At 41.3% G+C, this 26,710-nt stretch overlaps 1 protein-coding gene across 4 annotated transcripts in view; it reads left to right on the top strand.

Moving 5' to 3' along the window:
- The window catches only part of GUCY2F (guanylate cyclase 2F, retinal), a 115,540-nt gene that overhangs the window by 63,478 nt on the left and 25,352 nt on the right, over positions 1–26,710 (top strand). For 3 of the 4 annotated variants that reach the window (XM_012451709.2, XM_012451710.2, XM_012451711.2), the window contains exons 10-16: positions 902–1,058; positions 6,344–6,493; positions 15,944–16,092; positions 18,555–18,718; positions 19,498–19,690; positions 22,908–23,082; positions 26,418–26,516. In XM_012451709.2, coding sequence (XP_012307132.1) covers positions 902–1,058; positions 6,344–6,493; positions 15,944–16,092; positions 18,555–18,718; positions 19,498–19,690; positions 22,908–23,082; positions 26,418–26,516 — 1,087 coding nt within the window. Of the gene's footprint in view, positions 1–901; positions 1,059–6,343; positions 6,494–15,943; positions 16,093–18,554; positions 18,719–19,497; positions 19,691–20,771; positions 20,963–22,907; positions 23,083–26,417; positions 26,517–26,710 lie in introns of those variants that run through there. The other variant, XM_012451712.2, reaches the window with a different exon arrangement.

Raw genomic sequence — 26,710 nt, forward strand, 5'->3', positions numbered from 1 at the left:
TTTTGGTTATTTTTAATTACAAAAATAATATATTAAGTTTAAAAATCAAATGATTTTTAATGACATTTACTCAACCCTCTTTCTTCATACTTCCTCCCAAAGTTAACTACTGCTAACAATTTGGTAACCAACCTTGTAATTAATTTCATATGTATTTATACACATTATAGATGAGTTTTTTAAAAAATATACATGCTATCACATAGTTCTGCAATGACTATATTTCACTTAATTTATGGCTTAGAGTTGTTTCTATGTCAGCTACGTGCAGATCTATCTTATTCTCTTTAAGTGCTGCAGAATATTCCCTAGTGTGAAGGTACCACACTCTAGCCAGTCTCTTATTGATATTTAGTGCATTTCCAGTTATATACGATTATAAAAACAAAGCTACAATAAGCACTCTTCTCTTTGTCTCTTTGTGTATACATGCAAGCATTTCTCTGGGGGAAAGGTAGAATCCCTGGATCATAGAGTACACATAGTTTACATTTTGATAGCTATTTCCAAATTGCCCATGCACAAGTTTGTCCCAGTTTCCATTCTTGCCAATAATGGATGAGAGTGGGTTAGACCTTTTGGGGAAAAGCAAAATCTCCAAATTCCTGGCAATTATATGTATATGGATCCATTCTGTATCTGGAATGTTAATAAATCTCCTAGTAACACATAATTCTCTGCACACACAAGATGTCATTCTTCATCAAAGCATAAAATTTTAGAGCTACAAGGGATCTGAAAACTGATTCATGTTGTCAAATGTTTACTTTGTCAGCATAGAAGAGCAAAAAGCTGAGTTCTGGATCATAATAGTACATGCCATTAACAATCTCAGAAAGTGGTGTTAAAGGCATAAAAAGTTAAATAAGCCTCTAAATAAATCCTCTTTTGTCATCTACAGGGCATGAAGTACTTACACCACAGAGAGTTTGTTCATGGGAGGCTAAAGTCTCGAAACTGTGTGGTAGATGGGCGTTTTGTACTCAAAGTGACAGATTATGGCTTTAACGACATCTTAGAAATGCTGAGACTCTCTGAAGAGGAATCTTCTGTGGAAGGTAAGCAATGAATTGTACCTTCTGATGCACACGAGGTAACTCTAAAGTTCAAATGAAAATATGCACTGAATTAAAGCCTTAGGCTGATTTCAACTCTCCACTTTTGTTGAAAATCTAGCCTCATTTCCAAGCCAAGGGACTTGAATGAAGTAGGCCTGCTGTAACCTCAGCCCAGCCCAGCTTTCTGAACAAAGCCAGTGTAATAATGTTCAGTTCCTGCTGTGGCAGGATTAGGCTGTATTGTTTGGAGACCCCAGCAGTCCCTGGAAAAACTTGCTGAGCACTAGGCACACAGTAGGTGCTCAATAAATACTTGTCAAGTTGAATAGAGGGTAATTTGGAAACTGGACCCCCACAAGGTACATTTTAGAATGAGATGTCACTACAGCATACCAGCACTGTCTCTGTCAGGGAGGAAGAAGGGAAGAGTGATCTCTCAGCAAGTAAATGCTCTATGGGTTAGTTACGTGGGAAGACTTCAGGCAGACCTACGGCCTTTTAGCTAATAAATGGGCATGCCTGTGTCAAAGTCAAATAAAAACATAGAGAGAAATCTTTAAATGAAACATTTTATTTGGGAAAACAGAATTTCAATTTGTGGCATGCATACAGACCAGGGTGGCCCTTAGTATGTCCAAAGAGCACAGAAAGGTTGGGGCTTTTATTGAAAAGAAAAATGATACATACTGTTTTTAAAGAAAACTCAATGGTACTACCAACGTTTTTGGGAGCAGGAAAGCTCTGATTGGTAGGTGATGGCTGTAGGTAAAACTAGTCTGAGGATTACAACAGTTTGTTTCAGCAGCTGCTAGGTAAAACTGATCTTAAGATTATAGAAGGTCATTTTGGCATGTGGCTTGCATGATTATCCCTGGGCAGGCACTTGTGCCCCAAGTACTTTTCTTTTTCTCCTGTGGTCTGTGGACTCCAATTTAATTGGATATAACAAGATGACTCCAATTCATATCATCAATTTTCACACCAACAATGTCCATTTTGTGTTTTTGTCTTCTATCTAGTACACCAATGATAGCACTAAACAATGCTTGTAGGAGTCATAACATATCAAATAAATAGGAGAAATCTGAGATCAGGGGTGCGTGGGGTGAGAACCAGGGAAGAATGAGCTGATAGATGAGAGAAACAGAAAAAAAGGAGAGAGAACAAATATGGTGAAATACAAATAGGAAATGTGGGCATTAAATGTTTTAACCAATATTGCAAGCATAAAGAAGAGAGATAGTGACATAATAAGACAGAAAAACAAACAGCCCAAAAGAGAGAGAGAGAGAGAGATGCAAAACTACATCATATATCCATATTCTTAAAATGATCTTTGGCGTGCATTTTAAAACTGATGAATTTTCTACATAAAAGAAAAAAGAATGAAAGACACACAGAGAGAGACACACATGCATAGACAGACAGTCCAGTCACTGGTGGCATAATCTTTGCTCTTTATAAGACTTGGGGATTATTAAATTTAGGGAGTCATGTAGTCCAATTCTCTCCTTTTATAGATGGGACAATTGGAGCTCATGATTTGCTCCAAACCTGCAGTGACTTAGCAGCAGTTCTAAGGCTTCAAATTCAGGTTTTCTGAAGTCTAGCCCTTATCCTGTACAGATGGCAAGTACTTATCATTCTGTAAAAATCAATTCTCTATAAAACGTAATACCTAGCTTCTCAAGAGTTCCATTTAGTTTCCAGATTGGCAGCTTTGAAACTTAAGAAAATATACTCTTAGGGTGGGCTCTCTTTTCTGGTTTTGTGATTTTGGAGGGACTATTTCTGTCTTATCATTTCACTCCACTCTCTAAATTGCAGCAGTAGTATGACTGGTCAGTCCATTCTTCACACAGTGCAGCCAGAGGGAGCTTTCTAAACTGCAAATCTGATCATGTAACAGCTGTGCCTAAATCTATTGAATGGCTTCCCATTGCTCTAAGGATAAAGTTCAAATTCCTTTACATGGCTTAGGAGCTGAGCCCTGCATGGCCTGGAACTTGCTGACCTCTTATGCTAACCACACCCCCGCCTCTGTCTTTATGTTCTGGCTATGATGAACTCCTTCTAGTGTTTATTTACAACAGGCTGTCTCTTGCTACCAAATCTCCACACAAGCTATGTCCTCTGCCTGGGACACTCTTTTCTTCCCATTCTTTCATATACTTATCTTGGTCTGGCTGAATTCTACTCCTTCTTCAGGGTTCAACTTAAGTACCATTGCCTCAAGAGGCTTTCCATAACCCTTATGCTGGGCTAAGTTGCCCTCTTTACGATCCTTCAGGGCCCTTAACTTTGTTGTGATACCATATGTCATTAGTATCACTCATTCAATTAGGCTTCTCTGCCCCCACCCAAACTACAAGCTCTGTGAAGGCAGGAAACAGCTTTGCCTCTCTCAATGCCTTTCACAGTTCCTGACAGAATATTTGTTGAATCAACAAATGAACAAAATAAAATGAAATAAAGGAACTTGTCTCCCTACCTTAGATGATAATGCTAAAATAATCTTATAACTGAAAAGCCATTGGATGTCATCCAGCTCAACTTCCATTTCATAGATAGGGAAGCCAAGGTTCAGAAAGGTGAGCTACTTAGTGGCCAAGCTACGATTTTGAACCCAGGTCTCTAGACTTCCAGTTCTGTGTTCTTTTATACTATACCGCAGTGGCTCTCCAAAGTCCATTCTATCACCCTAGCAAACCCGAGTTAGCTCTGTCTCCAGCAGATAAAAAACAAGCCAAGGTAATTTCTCTAGTTTTCCCGAGAGTTCAACGCTAATGGTAGTTAGTGGCTGTTACTTGGTTCTAAGTGGAGGTGAGGAAATGGGGGTGGGTTGTAAGTGTATTCATTACTGTCCACTCTCAATTATATAAGTATAGTGCAGAAAAGCCTCATTTTAGCCATTAACAACATACATGTAAGTGCTCTTTGAAAATACTATTTGGTAATGATTCTATTTAATCACCCAGCTTTTTACCAGAGAATTTTGCCCTCTTTTCCCTTCTCGTGCTTTTAAATTTGCAGGGAGAAAGGATGCCAAAAAGAAGCAGCCACATGCCATTTTTCCTCCTCTCAAATATTCATTCTTGCACTCCTCTCCAAAACCATGGCGCCTAAAATCCCATGACTATAAATGTGTTCCTTTGACATTCAATCACTCAAGTATCATTTATTGTGTTCCATTTTATTTGTAAATATCAATCACCCTAGGCAGGGAGACATAGGGACAAAATCACCATGTGAGTGTGTTGGAGACTTTCACGGGTGTGGGTAAGTGGTGGATAGTGGGTGGAAGCTCAGAGGGGCCTGGTGGGGAGGCAAAGGCTAGGGACACATAAAGAGCAAAGAGAGAAGATGGGTACATGATTGAGGGTGAAGCTGGAATTTCTTATTTCACCATTTTGATTAGGAGTGGCTGAAAATAAGAATTTCCATGGTGGATTTCTCTTTCCTGGGTTTCACTAACAAACCAAAATAATCTCGCACCTTTCACCCTCCTTCCTATTTCATAGGACTTTGTCTCTTGGACTCTCTTCCCAATACCCAAAATTTAACAAGATGAAAAGTTAGCCACTACTTTCCCCCTGATGCCGTCACCCATAGCAGACATTTGTCTCCAAACTCACTATCTGCATGTCACCTTGTTGTTTACTCCAACTCCTCTCCTTCTCAAGGCACAGGGAGCCTATCCCTAGCCCTGTCACTTCCTTCTCCATTGTAGCCTTCCAATGTATCTGGGTCCCTGTGTTGCTGCTGCTACCCCCACCCCCATTTAGGCCCCTCTCACCTCACTACCCACTCTTACTGCAATAACTTCCTAGCGGTCTCCCTGACTGCAGCCTTTCTCCTTCAGTCCAGCTTGTGCAGGTTGCCAGATTAATCTTCCCGAACAGGGCTTTCATCAATTCCCTCTCCAGCTCCAGCACCCCTACTGCCTTTTGTATTCACTCCAAATGCCTTCATTTGGCTCTCAGGGCCTCTCACCTTCTGCCCCCATTCTTCCAGCCACCCACCCTCCCCCACTGCATCAACCCCATTTCTCATTTCTCATTATTTCTTAACAGAGCCCTTCTCTTTAGCCAAGTTAATCTGCTTACAACCCCCTCACCACCCACAATTTGCTCCTTTCTGCCTCTTGTTCTTTTGTACATACTGTTCTTTCTCCCTGCAAAGCCCTTACCTTCTCAGCTCCAGAAAGTTGCATCCTTGACCTTCCTAACAAGCACATTTAAAATTTAACTTTTCCAGGAAGTCTTCCTGGATTAATTTAATCAGCTCAGTTTTTTTTTTTTAGTTTGAAACTGAAAAATGGCTGACATCTACCCGTTTTTGATTCACAGAAATGGCAACTTTATATAATTCAATCTAAAACACTCTTCTTCTAGCTTTTGAATACTGAATTTATATTGTTAAAATATATTTCTTTATATATTGCTTACAGTGCCCCCCCCAAGAAAAATTTCTGACATTGTCACTGCCATAAACTCTGAAAGCAGAAATAATCTTCTGCCCCCCATGGGGCATGAAATGCAGCAGAGCACACAATGGGTGTTTAACTTTGGCCTTTAATTGATTCATTTCCCTTTACTGTATAGTAGCCCTCATCACTGTCTCTCTTTTATTGCAGTTAGGGGCACATATGTCTGTCTTTCCTACTGGTTTGTGAACTCCTCAAGTTTGATTCATCTCTGGCACCACCTCTGCACCTAGCACAGTGCCTGGTAGATAGTAGACCCTCAACAAATATTTGCAGAACTGAGTTCAAGGAATTGTTACACCTTTTGCACTGCAAGGAACAGGAAGGCTGAGGTTCCTCTAATCATTTTAGAGGAGACCTAGAGAAAGCAACTTGTGAATCTCTTAGCCCCAGCACAATCAAATTACCAAACACATACAGATCTCAGCAAACAGCAAATCCATGGCAACCAGTGTGGTAGCACACTTGCCTTTCCCTGGAAACCTGCCAACTGCTACTTGCAGGCTCAAGAAAGCAAACACCAGAGAGTTTCTATACTCTGAGCTTCTGTGCCCTTCCCCATATTGCTGCTGTGTCTGCCTGCATGGTCCTGGGGTTTAGAGAATAGTATGTTTTCTCTGTTCATAATTCCTTAGAAGGATAGATTCAGATCCCCGGGGAGTGGGGGGCACTAGCATGGCAGTCTGTCTAATAAAAATATAAGGCAGTCAATAAAACAGCATGCTCAGAGCCCTTAAGGGCATTCCAGATGTTGTCAGTTAATCCTCCCTGCATTCATCACACAATGCTTTCTTTTTAGAGTTGCTGTGGACTGCCCCTGAACTGTTGAGAGTCCCAAGAGGCAGCAGGTTAGGTTCTTTTGCAGGAGATGTCTATAGCTTTGCCATTATCATGCAAGAAGTGATGGTCCGGGGTACCCCATTCTGCATGATGGATTTGCCTGCTCAAGGTAAGTGTGAGGTGAGAAAAGGGCCCCAGGAGTCCACCATGACTGAGATCATCAGACCAACTCAGGCTGTCATGATTTTCTAGAAGAGTGTTAGTGCGACCGGGTGCAGTGGCTCACATCTGTAATCCCAGCACTTTGGGAGGCTGAGCGGGTGGATCACTAGGTTAGGAGTTCAAGAGTGGCCTGGCCAAGGTGGTGAAACCCCGTCTCTACTAAAAATACAAAAATTAGCCAGGTGTGGTGGCAGGTGCCTGTAATCCCAGCTACTTGGGAGACTGAGGCAGACAATTGCTTGAGACTGGGAGGCGGAGATTGCAGTAAGCGGAGGTTGTGCCACTGCACTCCAGCCTGGGTGACAGAGCAGAGTGTTAGTGCTAAGAGCCTGTTAGTCTGCAAGCACCCCAAGTTATGTAGAGGTGGGACTTATAGCCAGAGAGCTTTAGGCATCTGGAAGAAATTTTCCCACCCAAGAAGCTGGTCCTTTTTCAGACTATGACATAAATCAATGGCTTAGTAGACTGATGTCAATCCTTTTTTGTTTTTCTTTTGAATTTCACAGTCCCCTCTACTCCTTTGAGACACTCCCTGCCAAGTATTTTAGTATCCCTCATGATGCTCCTGGATGTCAAGGCCTTACCACTTTTTCCCTGTGACATGCCCCAGGGTTCCATCCTAATCTCCCACCAAGACACTTGGCTATTAGGCTATCCATCAATAATGGCAAAATCAGTAGACAAATGTTTGAGGGGAAACAGGATACGTATATTCTCAAAGTATGAACCCACAAGATACTTACAAATTGCAAATGGAAAAAATAGAGTTTACAAGTAGAGGATCCTGTAGATACCACCTTAACCAAGCAATCAAGATTACCAATCATAAGCTATTATCAAAGAGTGGAACAAGATGGCCAAATAGACACAACTCCAGTGCACAACACCCAGCAAGAGAGATGCAGAAATTGAGACATATCCTAGCTCCAACTGAGGTACCAGGTGCATTTCAATGGGTCTGGTCGGATGGTGAGCAAAGCCCAGACAGGGCAGATGGAGGTGGGGAGGGGTGCTGCTTCACCCAGAAAGTGCATCTGACCTGTGAGTTGGAGGCTCCCCCTTGGCACCACAGTCCAGATACAGCACTTTTCCCAAAGCCTCAGCAATCCACAGAACAGGAGATCTTTGCCAGTCAAGTGCCAGGAATTACAAGTGCAGAGTTGAATAATAATCCAGGACAGTGTCCTGGATTGTTGCACAGATCTAAGCAAACGCATAAGCCCATAAGCCGACCGGGAGATACTGTGGACCGAGCTATCACCCCCTCCCCCTGCCTGGAGAGAGAGGGAGCTGAAAGCGGGAAGACAGGTGGAGCAGTTGGGCAGGCCCCTCCCCCATGACCAGAGAGAGAGGGAGCTGAAAGCGGGGAGACAGACGGTGCGACTGGGTGGGTCCCTACCCTACCCCACAAACTCCAGAGGGCTGAAGCACTAACTCAAGTGGGTTACACAGCCAGTGCCTCAGTCTGAGCTGAACCCTGAATGATCCAGTTCCGTGGAGAAAAGGCGCAACCCACCATTAAAGAGGCGTGACTAGGCTTCATGTCTTAACACAAAACACAGGAAGCCTACATAGTAATGGGACGGTGTTCTTGACCACCCAGCAGTGCCTCCAGGTCAGTGGAAGAGGTGGGCCTAACCTCCCAGTGTAAACAAAAAACACACAAGAAGCCTACCTAGTAACCTGAAGGAGTCCGTGGAAACCCAGTAGCACCTCGACAGGCAGACAAGCAACCTCATCAAGCAGTTCCCTGAGATCAGAGCCAGGTAAAACCACAAAGATGGGAAAAAAAACAGTGCAAAAAAGACGAAACCATCAAAGACCAGAATGCCTCTTCTCCTTCAAGGGATCACAACTCCTCATCCACACGGGAACACAACATGACCAAGAAAGAGTGTGATGAATTGACAGAAACAGGCTTCAGAAGGTGGGTAATAGCAAACTTTTCTGACCTAAAGGAGCACATTCTAACCCAATGCAAAGAAACTAAAAACCTTGTAAAAAGGTTAGACGAAATGCTAACTAGAATAACCAGCTTAGAGAAGAACATAAACGACTTGATGGAGCTGAAAAACACAGCACGAGAACTACGTGAAGCAAACACAAGTTTTAATAGCTGAATTGATCAAGCAGAAGAAAGGATATCAGAGATTGAAGATCAACTCAATGAAATAAAAAGAGAAGGCAAGACAAGAGAAAAAAGAGTGAAAAGAAATGAACAAAGCCTCCAAGAAATATGGGTGAAAAGACCTAATCTACACTTGATTGGTGTACCTGAATGTGATGGGGAGAATGAATCCAAGCTGGAAAACATGCTCCAAGATATTATCCAGGAGAACTTCCCCAGCCTAGCAAGATAGTCCAACATTCAAATCCAAGAAATACAGAGAACTCCGCAAAAATATTCCTCAAGAAGAGCAACACCAAGGCACATAATCATCAGATTCATCAGGGTTGAAATGAAGGAAAAAATGCTAAGGGCAGCCAGAGAGAAAGGTCAGGTCACCCACAGAGGGAAGCCAATCAGACTCACAGAAGATCTCTCAGCAGAAATTCTACAAGCCAGAAGAGAGTGGGGGCCAATATTCAACATCCTTAAAGAAAAGAACTTTCAACCCAGAATTTCCTATCCAGCCAAACTAAGCTTCATAAATGAAGGAGAAATAAAATCCTTTACAGACAAGCAACTACTGAGAGATTTTGTCACCACCAGACTTGCCTTACAAGAGCTCCTGAAAGAAGCACTAAACATGGAAAGGAACTGGTACCAGCCACTGCAAAAGTACACCAAATGGTAAAGACCAAAAACTCAATGTAGAAACTGAGTCAACTAACGGGCAAGAAAACCAGCCAGTAACAAAATGGCAGGATCAAATTCACACATAACAATATTAACATTGAATGTAAACAGCCTAAATGCCCCAATCAAAAGACACAGACTGGCAAACTGGATAAAAAGTCAAGACCCATTGGTGTGCTGTATTCAGGAAGCCCATCTCATGTACAAAGACACACATAGACTCAGAATAAAGGGATGGAAGAAGATTTACCAAGCAAATGGAGAACAACAACAGAAAAAAGCAGGGGTGGCAATCCTAGTTTCTGATAAAATGGACTTCAAACCAACAAAGATCAAAAGAGACAAAGAAGGGTAATACATAATGGTAAAAGGATCAATCCAACAAAAAGAGCTAACTATCCTAAATATATATGCACCTAACACATGAGCACCCACATACATAAAGCAAGTTCTTAACGACCTAGAAGGAGATTTAGACTCCCACACAATAATAGTGGGAGATTTCAAAACTCCACTGGTAATATTAGACAGATCAACAAGACAGAAAATTAACAAGGACATCTAGGACTTGAATGCAGAGCTGGACCAAGCAGACATAACAGACACATACAGAACGCTCCACCCCAAATCCACAGAATATACATTCTTTTCAGCACCACATTGCACTTCCTGTAAAACTGACCACATAATTGTAAGCAAATCACTCCTCAGCAAATGCAAAAGAATGGAAATTATAACAAACAGTCTAACAGATCACAGCACAATCAGATTAGAGCTCAGGATTAAGAAACTCAAATACACACAACTACGTAGAAATTGAACAACTTGCTTCTGAGTGTCGACTGGATAAACAATGAAATGAAGGCAGAAATAAAGTTCTTCAAAACCAATCAGAATGAAGACACAACTTATCAGAATCTCTAGGACACCTTTAAAGCAGTGTCAAGAGGGAAATTTATAGCAATAAATGCCCACATAAGAAATGAGGAAAGATCTAAAATCAACACCCTATTATCAAAATTGAAAGAGCTAGAGGAACAAGATAAAAAAACCCAAAAGCTAGCAGAAGACAAGAAATAACTAAGATCAGAGCCAAACTGAAGGAGATAAAGACACAAAACACCCTTCAAAAAATCAATAAATCCAGGAGCTGGTTTTTTGAAAAGATCAACAAAGTAGACAGACTGCTAGCCAGATTAATAAAAAAGAAAAGAGAGAATAATCAAATAGATGCAATAAAAAATGATAAAGGGGTTATCACCACCAATTCCACAGAAATACAAACTACCAGCAGAGATTACTAAAAATGACTCTATGCACACAACCAGTAAATCTGAAAGAAATGGATAAATTTCTGGACACTTGTACTCTACCAAGACTAAACCAGGAAGAAGTTGAAACCCTGAATAGACCAACAAGAAGGGCTGAAGTTGAGGCAGCAATCAATAGCCTACCAACCAAAAACAGTCTAGGTCCAGAAGGGTTCACAGCTGAATTCTACCAGACATACAAAGAGGAGCTGGTTCCATTCCTTCTGAAACTATACCAAACAATACAAAAAGAGGGAATCCTCCCTAACTCATTTTATGAGACCAATATCATCCTAATACCAAAACCAGGCAGGGACTCAACCAAAAAAGAAAACTTCAGGCCAATATCCATGATGAACACAGATGCAAAAATCTTCAATAAAATACTGGTAAACCAAATGCAACAGCACATCAAAAAGATTATTCATCACTATCAAGTAGGCTTCATCCTGGGATGCAAGGCTGTTTCAATATATGCAAATCCATAAACGTAATCTATCACTTAAACAGAACCAGAGACAAAAACCACATGATTATCTCAATAGATGCAGAGAAGCCCTTTGACAAAATTCAACAGCCCTTCATGCCAAATCTCTCAATAAAATAGGTATCAATAGAACGTATCATAAAATAATAAAAGCTATTTATGACAAACTTACAGCCAATATCATACTGAACGGGCAAAAGCTGGAAGCATTCCCTTTGAAATCAGGCCCTAGACAAGGATGCCCTCTCTCATCACTCCTATTCAATATACTATTGGAAGTTCTAGCCAGAGCAATCAGGCAAGAAAAAGAAATAAAGGGTATTCAATTAGGAAAGGAGGAAATCAAACTGTCTCTATTTGCAGACGACATGATTGTATATTTAGAAGACCACATCATCTCAGCCCAAAATCTCCTCAAACTTCAGCAAAATCTCAGGATACAAAATCAATGTGCAGAAATCACAATCACTCCTGTATACCAATAACAGACTTAAAGAGAGCCAAATCAAGAATGAACTGCCATACACAATTGCTACAAAGAGAATAAAATACCTAGGAATACAACTAACAAAGGATGTAAAGGACCTTTGCAAGGAGAGCTACAAACCACTGCTCAAGGAAATAACAGAGGACACAAACAGATGGAAAAACATTCCATGCTCATGGTTAGGAAGAATCAACATCATGAAAATGGCAATATTACCCTAAGTAATTTATAGATTCAATGCTATCCCCATCAAGCTACCAATGACCTTCTTCACAGAACTTGAAAAAACCACTTTAAACTTCATGTGGAACCAAAAGAGAGCCCGCATAGCCAAAAAAAATCCAAAGCATAAAGAACAAAGCCAGAGGCGTCACACTGCCAGACTTCAAACTATACTACAAGGCTACAGTAATCAAAACAGCATGGTACTGGTACCAAAACAGAGACATAGACCAATGGAACAGAACAGAGGCGTTGGAAGCAACACCACACATCTACAACCATCTGATCTTTTACAAACCTGAAAAAAAACAAACAATGGGGAAATGACTCCACGTTTAATAAATGGTGTTGGGAAAACTGGCTAGCAATGTGCAGAAAGCAGAAACTGGACCCCTTTCTGTCACCTTACACTAAAATTAACTCCAGATGGATTAAAGATTTAAACATAAAACCTAACACCATAAAAACCTTAGAAGAAAATGTAGGCAAAACCATCCAGGACATAGGCATAGGCAAGGACTTCATGACTAAAACACCAAAAGCAATGGTAACAAAAGCCAAGACAGACAAATGGGATCTAATTAAACTTCAGAGCTTCTGTACAGCAAAAGAAACAATCATTAGAGCGAACCAGCAACCAACAGAATGGGAAAAAATTTTTGCAATCTACCCATCTGACAAAGGGCTAATATCCAGAATCTACAAAGAACTAAAACAGATTCACAAGAAAAACAGAAAACAAAATTAAAAAAACCAATTCAAAAGTGGGTGAAGGATATGAACAGACACTTCTCAAAAGAAGACATATGTGAGGCCAATAAACATATGAAAAAATGCTTATCATCACTGGTCATTAGAGAAATGCAAATCAAAACCACATTGAGGTATCATCTCATGCCAGTTAGAATGGCGATCATTAAAAAATCTGAAGATAACAGATGCTGGAGAGGATGTGGAGAAATAGGAACACTTTTACACTGTTGGTGGGAGTGTAAATTAGTTCAACCATTGTGAAAGACAGTGTGGCAATTCCTCAAGGATCTAGAAATAGAAATTCCATTTGACCCAGCAATCCCATTACTGGGTATATACCCAAAGGACTATAAAGTGTTCTACTATAAGGACACATGCACACGTGTGTTCAATGCAGCCCTGTGTACAATAGCAAAGACCTGGAACCAACCCAAATGCCCATCGATGATAGACTGGACAGGGAAAATGTGGTACATATACACCATGGAATACTATGCAGCCATAAAAAATGATGAGTTCGTGTCCTTTGTAGGGACGTGGATGAACCTGGAAACCATCATTCTCAGCAAACTGACACAAGAACAGAAAACCAAACACTGCATGTTCTCACTCATAGGCTGGTGTTGAACAATCAGAACATGTAGACTCAGGGAGAGGAGCATCACATACGGGGGCAGTTGGGTGGAGCTGGGGAGGGACAGCAGGCAGTGGGAGGGTGGGGAGGGATAACATGGGGAGAAATGCTGGATATAGATGAAGGAGGAATAGAGGCAGCAAACCGCCTGGTTATGTATGCACCTATGCAGCAACCCTGCATGACCTGCACATGTACCTCAGAACCTAAAGTAAAATTAAAAAAATAATAATAAGCTATTACCAGTAATATGGCACATCCACGTCATGTACGCCTTGACACGATACACTAAGAAGGGCACAATGTCACCTCAGTGTTATTCTTGACAAAAAAAATACATAACCTCAATCTGATAATGAGAAAATAATGAGAAAACTTTAGACAAACCCCAGCTGAGAGACATTCTACAAAATAACTGGCTAGGATGAATCCAAATAATCTAAGTCATGAAAGACAGGAAAAGAATGAAGAACTATCACAGACTGAAAGAGAAAAAGACACAACAATCACATGCAATATGGAATCTTGAACTGGATTGTGGAACAGAAAAAGGACATTAAGGGAAAACTGATGAAATTCAAATAAGAACCCTAGTAATATTATTGTATAAATGTTAATTTCCTTTGTACAGTGGTTCTGTAAGTTATTAACAATAGGGGAAGCTGAATGAAGGTGTACAGGTGATTGTACTATTTTTACAACTTTTCTGGAAGTTTAAATTTATTTCAAGATAAAATCTTTTAAAAATGAAAAAAAAAAAAAAAGAAAAACTAAAACCACTTAGCTAGCCTTTGTCCCACTCAGGGTCCTACATCATTCCTCTACTTAAAGACCTCTAACTGTTCCTCATCACTGGTTAAATGAAGGTGAGCTTCCTCCCATGAAATACAAGGCCATTCACATTCTGGCCCCTAGCTACCTCTTGAGGTTTATCTTCTGTCACTCTCCATATCCCAGCTAAACCACATGACTGGCAGGGCCCTGCAAGTATCACGATCTCTCCCATCTCTGTGCCTTTTCACATACTATTCACAACACCTGGAATTTTCCGACCTCTTCCCAACCTTGCCTCATCCAACTCATATCATCTTCTCTGGGAAACCCTCTCTGACTTCTTTAGTATGGGTCAGGTGTCTTTTCTGTACTCACAAGTGCCTATCTCAGCTAGAGCACTTATATTGTTTGCCAGTGTTTATTGCAATTGGACTGTGAGCTCCTCAAGGGCATGAATCATGCTGTGCCTAAGCAGAGAGGTGACCCATTCAACTTGATGGTGTTCTGAGAAAGGGACAAAGACTCCATCTGCCAGAGAATGAATGGGACAGTCAAGTTTCAGGGAGTACATTCTTATGGAATCCGTTGTACTGAGAACAAGATGCTGTAATGGAGAAACCATTACTGTTACAGCCTGACCTGGGTTAAAGGAACAGAATGGTGATGTCACAAGGAGCTGAGAAGTCAGAGGCAATCGCTGAAATTCTTTTATGGAGGCAAGGGGCTCATATTAGGGTATAAAGCAGCACTGTTGGAGTGTTATAGCCAATTCGGGGTGGGAAGGGCATACTGGCGAGGCAACCAAAGCTTGGTTCCTGATGTGGTGATTAGACTCGGAGGTGGTGGGGAGGGGACTAAAGATGAGAAATGAGCCTGAAGAGATAGGGGCAAGTGCCTGGATTTTACTCTGCGGGTGATGGGGAGTCATAAAAGGCTTCTGAGTAAGAAAGTGACAGGGCCAGATCTGTGTTTTAGAAAAGGTTTGGAGAAGGGTAGGCTGGAAGCCGAGAGATCAGTTTGAGGCCCCCTGTGGGTTGCTGGGGATACTGAGCGATAACGATTTTTTTTCCTGCTGCCAGGGAGTTTTTCTTTTTATAAACAGGTCAGTCTGACTGATCTAGGCCTTTTGTCACTATGGCTGTTGGGTCTAAGTAGGGAGTCTAAGAATTCCCAGTTGAAGTCTGAGACATTTGGAAGCAGGACAGTGTAACAGATTGAGATTGCCTGGGTTTAAATTTGGACTCTGTCACTTACTAGCCATGTGACCTAGTAAATGAAGTAAATAACTCTCTTCATGTCTGAGTTTCCCAAGCTATGAAATTAAAATAAGAGTGCCTACCTCACCTGTTTTTATGTGAGAATCCAGTGAAATAATACATGCAAAGCATTCAGCACATTACTAGTATATACTAAATGTTCCACAGGAAGTGGAGTTCACGGTCCAGCAACAGGAGGATCTTGATGAGGCCTTGAACTGTTGACTGCAGTTCTTAATTCCCTTTGCCTAGACACCAGGTAGAGATCTGGACCTGGGCTGGGCCTGGCTTTGTAAGGAGAGTTAAGTGGGTCTATTGTGGGGATTGGAAGGCTTAGATGATTGGGGATGGGTGAGGGGAGCCAGGTCACTGAAGTTACAGCATTAGAATTGATATCAGATAGGCAGTATCTAAAACCTAGCAAAAGCAGAATAAAGTTGTGCCTAAATAATACCAAGCGTCCAACTGATTAATTTCTCACCCCTCCCTCATTGCCTGATGTAGCTTTTGCTCAAATGTAATCTATATTCAGGCCACCTAAGAGAGAGCAAAGGAGGTGGCCCTTCTGTGTTATCTCCTAACCAGCCCCTTCTTGGCTAAAAGTCAGTTACCTTTGCCAAATCTTGGTGCTTTTTTCCATGATTTGTAAATTTACTCTTCTTGCATCTGGACAGAAATCATAAACAGACTTAAGAAGCCTCCTCCTGTGTACAGACCAGTAGTTCCTCCTGAGCATGCCCCTCCAGAATGTCTCCAGCTGATGAAGCAGTGCTGGGCTGAGGCTGCAGAACAACGACCAACTTTTGATGAAATATTTAACCAGGTAAAAACTCTGAATCTTATTGCCCAGGAGCCATCCTAAAGTCAGTCTACACAAGGCTAACTCCTTGGGTCCTTGTCATATTGTGGAATGAACCTCTTGCAAGAGGTTAGGGCATTCCTCTCGAAGAAACAGCCTGGGAGTGGCAACTTTGAGGCCCTTGATGCTGGAGTGTCATCAGCACATCCTCCAAGAGCCGAAAGATTGGCTCTAATTTTCTTCTGCATCTGAATCTCTGTGCAAGACCATCCACAATCTGGCCTAATCAACCTTTTAGAGATGGAGTTGAATCATCAGGCATTTTTAAGGCAATGACATTGAAACTATTAGATGATGGGTATTATGGAATAGCTGAGGCTCCTCACAGAGACATGTTTACTTTGGAGATCCCAGAGAACTTTGATGAGTGTACCAATTAGGTAATTTCGGGTTGTTTTTGAAAGGTCAGGAAAAATATGGGTGTTTGAAAGGGTGTTCGAGATGAAAGAAAGAACATGCAGATGTGGCATGCCAAAGCAGGAGATTCCTTAAGTTCCCAGGCAATGGGGTACATGAAAAGTGATAACCATTCTCCCTAAGATACTGAATTTCTAAAGAGTGTGATTCTTTCCCTAGAGGTAGAATCATAAAATGAGTTACTTACTCTCTTTATGTCTTAGTTTCTCTAGCTATAAAATTAAAATAAGAGTGCCTATCTCACCCGTTTGTATGTGAGAATCCAGTGAAATAATGCATGCAAAGCATTCAGCACATTACTGGTATATAGTAAATGTTCCACTGGAAGTGGAGTTCACGATCCAGCAACCAGGAGGGAAGGCGAGTGAAGGAAAGGACGGAGTGAGCCCTGTTACAGAAGCTAAGGTGCAATTCCAATGTTGGAGCATGCAGTTTAGGCTTTCTTGAAATTACAGGACACCAAAACTGAGGGTGCTCTCCATGAGTGCTGTGTCAGCTCTGGCAGAGAGGCTTTTGTGCCTGGCTGGAGTACAGCACTGAGATGCTTTATGAGTGGCAGGTATCTGAGGCGGAAAGAAAGAAAGAGTTGGATTGAAAGCCTGAGGGGCCCTGCATATGAAGTCATCCGTGTCCCCAGCTAACAATGCCTCCATTAGTCTGGCTGAGTTTCTTGAGGACACTCAAACAGGTGTTCAATAGTATGGAAAAGGCGAAGGACCATGAAGGTCAAATTTCTAAAACTTTACCATGAGGCAGGAGAAAGAGCATTTGCCCCTGTGTTGATGCTAGAGATGTTATTTCAGAAGGCAGCAGAGAAGCCAGTGATAGATAGGGGGAGTGTACATCATGAGACTTTCAAACAAGACATTGCTAGAGCTGCCCTCACTAAAATGCTTCAGTGGAAGTTTAGACTGTCTGATGACAAGGCTACCCTCCTAACTTCCTGCAGTTAATAAAACTTAAGTGGGAGGAGGAGGAGAGGGAGGTTCCCTGGGTTAGGCAATAGGGGGAGCCCAAAGGATCTAAACTGGCTAGGAGGTTATCCCCAGGACTTTGGTGGACGTGCAGATATGAACCAGGCTCAGAAGGGAAACTCCTAGTGTTGGCATTGGGGCATTGGGTGCTAGGTGGAGCATGTGTGGACCAGCTATATATAAGAGGTTCATTGGGACAGAGCCCTAGATTTCTGGTTAGCAAAACTGCCACAGATTTTTTGTTGTTGTGAACAAGGCCATGTGCATGTTGACTATAGCAGTACAGAGGGGCTACCCCTCACGATTCTAATGCTATGCCTGGCTCCCTGTTACTGTAGATAAGACAAGGTCCTAAAAGGACATATTGAAAATTTGTGACATGCAGACAACTCTAAGGCATCAGGGGATAGAATGGGGGCAAAATCAGTTGAATTTTACATGACTCAGACTGACTCGAAGGACAGGTGCTAGAAGACACCACTATTCTTGGATCCATGGTAAGAAACAGGGGTTGATGTTATCATGTGGATCTTGAGCCCTCTGTAAGAGGTCAAGGAACCTCTCACTGTTCAAAAACTGGCAACAGAGTAGCATTTGAGGATAAGGATGATTTAGTAGACTGATGATCCAGAAGAGTAAAATGGCAATTTTGGCCCTCTTCTCCCTTACCTCACACACAATTCGCCTAGGTTCAATACCAAATCCTTTGCCTTTTAAGTGGCTACTATTCATGTGATAGCATCTCAGAACTGAAGGAGCCTGCTCAGAGCACCTTTGCTCAGACTTGAAAGAACCAGAAAGGTAGGGGAAAAACTACTGGTGAGGGGGGGCGGGGGCAGGGGTGCAGTGGCAGTGCCTTGTATATGGGTCAGGGTGACAGTGAGAGTGGGTGGTGACTTTTCCTATTTTTATCTGGGTTCACCTTTCTTGCCCTGGCATCTTAGTGAAATGGATTTGTGATAAGGGGACCTGCTCGATCATCTCTGAGTTCGAGGAATAAGCATTTTCTGGTTGCCTTTTCTATTTTACTTCCAGTTTAAAACTTTTAATAAAGGGAAGAAGACCAATATCATTGATTCTATGCTTCGGATGTTGGAGCAATATTCTAGCAACTTGGAAGATTTGATTCGGGAGCGGACTGAAGAGCTAGAAATTGAAAAACAGAAAACGGAAAAGCTTCTGACACAGATGCTACCACCGTATGTGAGAACACCTGAGGAGTGTGAATCCCTATAACAGTGTGTTCTATTAAAAAAACGAAAAAAATTACCCATCAACTAACTGCTCCCTCCCCTTGTCCTGCACCCACTCTCCTCCTAGTGGGCTTGAGTCACACCTTCAAATCAAAGTAGAATTGGAAACCAAGGGAGAAGAGCACACATTCTAATTTTCCACTACCTGTAGATCATGCTGGTCGTTTTAGTTTTTGTGCCTTGATGTTTCTGTATGTCACTTCGTGACTTTGCTAGGAGGTTGACCAATTAAAAGAAAGCAGATCTTTGAGCTCCTAGAGGAAAGTAGCAAGGTCATTTTTTCAGGTCTTTTCTCTCTTAGTTGAAAACCTTATCTGTTGCTGCAATTTCCAAATTTTCCAGGGTATGTTCCTTATTATGTTATGACATAATCTTCTAGGAGATAATTGAGGAAACTAGCCTCATGAAAGGGCAATCACCTGGAAGCATTACCCAGGGGGCTGAGTTAGAAGTATAGAGAACTGAAAACACTCCACATGAAGTCACAGACCAGGTCTGTCCAGTGCTGTATTCCAGCACCTAGCACAGTTCCTGACCCATTGTAAGCACTTAATACTTATTTGTAGAATAAATTAGCAAATTAATATTTTCAGCCATGTCACACGTTCTTCCTCATCATTTATTAGCAGTGATTTTTAGAGATTTATGTGGTGTATTTTTAGCAGGTGTATGTGGCATGAAGGGAGGTCAGTGTCCTCTTAGGAATAGCTATGTCTGCTTTTCAGATCAGTTGCTGAATCTCTCAAAAAGGGCTGCACAGTTGAACCTGAGGGCTTTGACCTGGTCACCTTGTACTTCAGCGACATTGTGGGCTTCACAACCATTTCAGCCATGAGTGAGCCCATTGAGGTGGTGGATCTTCTGAATGACCTGTACACACTCTTTGATGCGATAATTGGCAGTCATGATGTCTACAAGGTAGGTTAATTAGCAGAAAAATATATTCCATAGTGAAATTTTTATATGAGGCCCATCCATGTATATTCCAAAACTGAAGAATATAATTGATAGAATGTTGTTATTTAGGAATAAAGATTGAAATAGTACACCCCTTCCATTGGTATGTCATTGGAAATGAAGGCCAGATAGAATGCATATAATTTCCCAGTTTACAAAATAACAACTTTCAACCCACCAAAAGATTGCCAGTCAGATTTCTTCTGAGCTTTTTTTCTAGAATTGGGACTAAGAAGATGTTGGGACCAAGAGAGTTATTGCACATCAGTGACTGAGTACTCATAGTGTAGGCAGTACTGTACTAGGCACTGAAAGGGCTAAAGAAGAAGTATTGGTGTTTTGCCTATAGTTGGTGACTGCTACAGAGTTCATCTTGGGAAGGTTTGTGTAGATCCAATACGTGCTATAAAAATTTGATATGCTCCTTTGGGTACTGTTTTATACAGGAGGGAACTTGGCATTACAGCAGGGGAATAGTAGACTTAAGGCTCTTTGTGATTGCTACAGGGTAACTGAAAGTCTGCCTATGGTCTGAGGTCTGGGGAAGTGATTAATTGTAGAGTTTTAAGCCCCTGTTCCCACCATCTCTCACTCCTCCAACCTGTGAATTTTTACTCTTTCTATTAGAGTTTGCAAAATGACTACATTGACTCATTTTCGTGCCATGCTTCCTTACCTTTGTTTATATATGTTATCTTGTCTCTAGGCAAAAAATGACTAAAAATCTCATAGCTGTGTAGGGACATTTCTATGTTGTGTGCATCATGGATACTTGTCTCATTGATGGAGAAAGATGCCCCAGGCATCCTAAACTTTAGACAGCTTCTTTGTCCCAGGACCAAAGTAGAGCTGGAGAATGAGTAGCTCCATTCATTGGATCCTTCACAGTAGTCTGAAATGTTCTAGCTCTCAAATCACACACAAGAAAGTGTGTTTATCTCAGATTAGACAGGGCCCTTTCAGGTCAGGTAGAGAGCCTCGGGGCTAGGCCAAGCCACTGAAATAGGGCTCACAAATAAACATCATACCTGTCAATCAGCAGGAGCTGCAAGCTAATCAAGAAGCACACATGGAAACCACGGTGCAGGAAAAATCCATGGAATCAGAGTACCTGTCTTAACTTGTTGAAGTCAAGAAGCCTGAAGAGAAAAACAAATCACTGAAAGCTAATTCAGTTGAAACTAAAATCAAAGATGATTCAGCGTGGGCTGTAACACAGCTACTGGTTTAATCGATCCAGCTGATTCTGTTCAAACAATTGTTGGGGATCTTAGTAATAAGGCCATTAGATATTTTGGTATGTAATGGTTGCAGTAGGTAGTTAATGGGCTGTTCTCAGAACAGAGCAGGGCTATATGAATCCAAAAGTGAAATTTATTTTTTTCATCCCTGTTTATTAAAAACAACACAGAGCAAAGGAAATAAAAATTGAACCAGCAGCAAATGACCAAACTCATTTGTATTTTCATTTTCTTTACCTGTAAAATGTGAATCACCTCCTCTGGTACTTGATAATCTGAAATGGAAGTGAGAAGGCTACTGTAGAATTATGAAGCTAGTGATTCAGTTTCAGTTCTTCTGCCACTATCTGCATCTCAGCTGCACCACTTTCTACACCTCCTTTTCCCTTTCAGCATCCTTATGTTGGCTGATAAAACTCACAATTTTCCACAGCAGTCTGCACACACAAGCATGCCTGCCCATGCTCCCTGCTCTTCTAATCTTCTCATCCATATCCTTAGGGACTCCTGGGTGACTGACTCATCAAAGCTAAAGGGTCAACCACTAATTTCTGATAATGTCCAGCCACTGACTTTCCCTTCCATATAGCATTTGCATTGTAATCTTTCCTTCCTGTGTGCAGGCTGGCATGCCTATCTGAGGGCAGGGATCCTTTCCTCACATTGCACACGGTAAGGGAGAACTTGGATGGAAACATGTTGAAGCAGACAGTCCTATAGATTGATAGGATCACTGTTATTGGCTATAGAAATTCATGATGAGGAGCCTATTGCTGATTGCTAAACTTCTTTCTCTGGAGTTGAATCATACCCACAGTTCCAAGGGTGGTTTCAAAATGTACCTATTTGATGATGATGATGATGGTGATAGCTTGAACTAAATATATATTATCATCCAATAGGCAGGTTTTAAATGCTTTGACATATATTAAATTATTTAGTCCTTGAAAACCCTATGAAGTTTTTACTATCATTATCACTATCTTACAGATAAGGATACTGAAGTACAGAGACATTAAGTGATTTGCCCGTGGCCACACAGTTTGTAAGCGTTGAATCTTAGATACTAACCAAGATAGCATAAACAGAGTTTCATGTTCTCAGCTGTTGTATTCTGCAAGTGCAGTTCTCTAGGAAAACATGGGTTTAAAGTGGATTCAAACTTGTAGTAGCACAGTCTGACTGGCACATTTCATCAAAAGTTATTTCAGCTTAGATTTACCCGAAAAGTTTCAACTTACTATTATCTAAAAGAATGAGCACACTTCTGTGGGGAAGGTGAGTAGCATAGGTTTGCCTTTATTTCCAAGTGTCTAGCTCTAACCATCCCCTGCAAAGCAGTTGAGGGCCAGTACCGCTGCTCCTCAGGGAGGCAGCAGTAGGAGAGGAGGAGGTAACTGGTGGGAAAAGACTCAATTCTCATATCCAATAGGCCTGCAAAACTAACTTCATCATATTGGCAAGGAAAAGCAGAGGCAACAGGCTTGTTCTTCCTTTTCCTTTCTCTATATTTGCCTAAAGGCTGCCCTTGCTTATTTACCCCAAATAATCTGTAGAAATGTTTGCTGGGGAGCATCATAGGCACCTTCTCCTAAGATGCTCCCCCATGGACACCCTAGGGACGGTCCCAGAAATCTCCCTTTTCTCTTCCCCACAAATGTCTCTGAACCTGATATTTTTCTAAGGTCAATCATGTGCCTGTGAGATAGCTACACTTATTTTAGAATCTGTTGGTGTGGGGTCTAGACTTCAGTATTTTTAAAGCTCCTTAAGCAATTCTAACAGGCAGCCAGACTTGTGGACCATTGACAGCCCCTCTCTGCCTTTCTCACTTTACAAGAAGACCACCTGGCCTCCATCATACCCTTATAGCTCTGTGAAAAAAAAAAAGAAGCACAAATAAGTTGCTTGCTAATTCTGTTTTTCCTAATTCCCAGGTAGAGACCATTGGAGATGCTTACATGGTGGCCTCAGGCCTCCCAAAGAGGAATGGCAGTAGGCATGCAGCTGAGATTGCAAACATGTCCTTAGATATCCTGAGCTCTGTGGGCACTTTCAAGATGCGGCACATGCCAGAGGTGCCAGTCCGAATTCGAATTGGCCTGCACTCAGGTAATAACCAGTTAAAGCAAGAGGAAACATTCTTATGCGCCTCTAGGAAGACTAAAAAAGCAAGGGAAAAAGGTAGCTCTCTTCTGATTCCTGGCCAATGGATTATCCAGGTGTCCAGGGCTGCATCCAGTGTCCTTTATGCCTACCCAAGTTTACTCTCTTTCCAGTACCTGCACTAACGCAGTGGGCAGCAGCTCCTTGTTCCAGGCACTAAACCCTTTTAGTCTACCATTTTGGTTAGAGCCAATATTTCCATCTTTGACTATGCTACAAGATCAACAGGTATATGTTATAGTTAGGATAATTCATTTAATTAGTTAAAATCCCAACTTCTGAACTATTTTCCTTCCACATTCATTACCTACTAGCTTCTCTTGCTTCTGTATCCACTCCCCACCTTTTTCTCTTTCTCTGCTCTTCTAGGCTGCTTTTCCTCCCCTATCCTTTTCACCCCTTTCCTACCAAACTTCTTTAAAAAATGAATGACGTCTACTGTGCCATTTCTTCACTGTCCACTCCCTCCTTAGCCCCTTTGCAATCTGACTTCAGTTCTCACCACTTTTCCCAGTCCAGCATCTGGCATTCATGACAAGCCTCCCTAAAACGTTCCTTAACTGGCTTTTAAGGCACACTCCTCACTCTGTGAATGCCTCTTTTCACTTTGTTTGATGGTTCTCTTGACTCTTCCTGTTGTCTAACATTTTCTGTAAAGCTCTCCGTCTTGTGATCTCTTTGCTGTCTGCATGTCTCACCTCTAATTTATTACTCAACCCACAGCAACCGTTCATTGTCTGATCATTCCTTTTGTCTCTATTTGTCCCTTATATTGGTATTCCCCAATGTTCTGTCATGATTCACTGTTTTTCTCCTCCTACGTACTCTCGTGGGTGATCTCATTCATGTCTGTGGTTTAACTACCTCTTGAATGCTGATGACTTCCAACCCCACAGCTTTAGTGGTCTTCTCCCTTAAGCTTCAGCCTTATATATCAAACTTCCTGCTGATAAGTCCACCTGAATGTTCCACGTGGACCTTAGGCTCGACACATCTAAAACAGAATTATTGTTTACCCATACAAACTTCCTGTTATTCTTATATTATTCTCATTTTCAGTTGGTGGTACCACCATGGACCTAGTTACTCCAGTTAGTCTTGGGAGTCATACTCTGACTTTTCCCTTACTCTGACCTTTAACATTCAACTAATTACTAAGTCTTGAACACTTTACCTTTTAAATATTTATTGGTCTCTCTTGTCTCTTCTTCATTCTCACAACCCAAGCCCGGGACAGCACAGCTCTTGCCTGGATCACTGCAGTACCATCTTCTTGCTCTTGCCTCTTACCATCCATCTTTCTCATAGTCATCAGAGTAATCTGTGTCTCCTTGTCTGTCCTTCCATTAGACTTTAAGCTCCTTGGTGGCAGGAAGCATATCTTACTCATGTTTGTATTCAGAGTTCTTAGCACATAGCAGGTGTTTGATTTTTTTCTTTTAGAGAAAAGCCCTCATCTGTCATTTGTGCTTCAGTTTCACATTTCCAACTCCCCTCAGTGGACCTCTTCTTGAAGGATTCACCATTATTTCAAATTTAACATATTTTAGACTTCAAGTCATCTTTTCCCACAAATCAGCATAAACTCACAAGCCCATGCCAATTTTCTCATGGTTGTCAATCAGAGAGCCAACAAGTCTGTTGGTTCTTTTATGTCTCTCTTATTATTTCTTCATGGCCATCCACTCCCTATCATCACCTCCTTCTCAGTACCTTGTTCTTGGATTACTGCAGCAGCCATCTAAAGGGTTTCCATGGTTTTACTTTTTCCCCTTTCAATGCATTTTATACACTGATCTGAAAAAAAGATCATGTAATTCCTTCCTCAATATTCTCTAGTGGTTTAAGATCCTCCATCTTGTACAACCCACTTAATCCAAACTTGTCTCCAGTTTCTCCCCAGCCATGTGAACTAGGCAGACTGTTCACTTTAAGACCTTTCCTAAATTCCATGTTCAATCCCAACCACAAGCCTTTGATTTATGTCCCTTTTCAACTATTCAAATTCTACTCACCCATCAAGACTTAGATTAAATCCTACCTTCTCCAATGGACCCTTCTTGATTGTGTAAGGTCCTAATAAGCACCTCCTCCCATTTTCTAAATTATTATAGCACTTCTGTCTGTGCTATTTATCTTGCCTCAGCCATATGTTGTCTTGGGTTACTGCTTAGTTGCTTCCTCTTTGATAGTATCTTCTTTTCAATTAGAGTATAAATTCCTCGAGAACTAAGACTATGTGTTAAATTTACTTGTTATTCCCCTTGGTGCCTAGCTCAGTGCTCAATTGATGCTTCTGAATGAGCGAGAAGTGAATTAAAATGAGAAATATAAGTTTTATATTTCTTGTTTATTTTTATTTGCAGCAGAAAAAAACTTTTGAAGCAAAACACTTGCTTTATTTAACTGAGGAAACAGCAAAAAGATAGTTCTGAAAATTTAACTGTGAAAACAGAGCAGAAGGCCAGGTACAATGGCTCACGCCTGTAATCCCAGTACTTTGGGAGGGTGAAGTGGGAGGATCACTTGAGTTCAGGAGTTCAATACCAGCCTGGGCAATATAGTGAGACTCCCCATCTCTTTTTAGGGAAAAAAAAATCAGAGCAGAAACCAGAAAGGTTAAGGTGAAGAACTTTCTGGATAGTCCCAAACTGACTTTTCATTATGGCTGCTGAAGTTTTCTCAATTACCTTGAACACATAAAAAGCCATATTAAAATGTAAGAACAAAAAAATTCTAAAAGCAATATATTCTTTGATTATTTATACATACTGCTTTTCCATGCCCCAACACAGATAACTGAAAGTCAACTGTATTTGTTTTCAGATTTTTTGAAATGTTCTAGAATAATTCTCTTTATAGACACAGTTTGGGAGCCAGATAAACTCATAAAAACCTTTCTTCCAATCTTAAGGCACAAGAAAGAGTCCCATTTTTTCCTTACAGCAAACATGTTTGGACCCTGAGTCCCTGCCCAGGCTTTTCTGGTTTGGGTTTGATACTTATTTGTCCCTGTTGACAAATATAAGCACCTCTGGTGTAACTGCTACTTGGAGCAATATATAAATGAGAAGGGTAGTCATATCTGCATTGTTATTAATTTGCTTTCTTGTAGGGCAAAGAGTTCATTACTTGTTATATCTTCCTTCAGATTCCCAGAGCTATATGATGGCAACTTTTATTCTTTTACAAAGATACATTCCTTCCTCTTTGCAGCATTCCTCTATTAACATTGGGTGCACACCTATTGACTGTAATTCCAACTCCCTACTACTCTATAGGGCCAGTTGTTGCTGGAGTTGTGGGCCTCACCATGCCCAGATACTGCTTGTTTGGAGACACTGTGAACACAGCTTCTCGGATGGAATCAACAGGCTTACGTGAGTACCTAATAGAGTGATGGATAGAATGGCACCATCCTACTATTGAGAAGGTGATTCTTCTTCAGAGAGGTGAAAGAGAGCAGGATACTTAATGTTTTAAAGAAAAATAAAACATAATTTGAGAAGATTAGTACGATTTATCACACATTTTCCTGGTCTCTAATGGCAAACCAGTAGGGGGTGATGTTGGA

This window comes from Aotus nancymaae, unplaced genomic scaffold, assembly GCF_030222135.1.
Source record: "Aotus nancymaae isolate 86718 unplaced genomic scaffold, 86718_ANA_hifiasm-v0.15.2.pri h1tg000004l, whole genome shotgun sequence".
NCBI lineage: Eukaryota > Metazoa > Chordata > Mammalia > Primates > Aotidae > Aotus > Aotus nancymaae.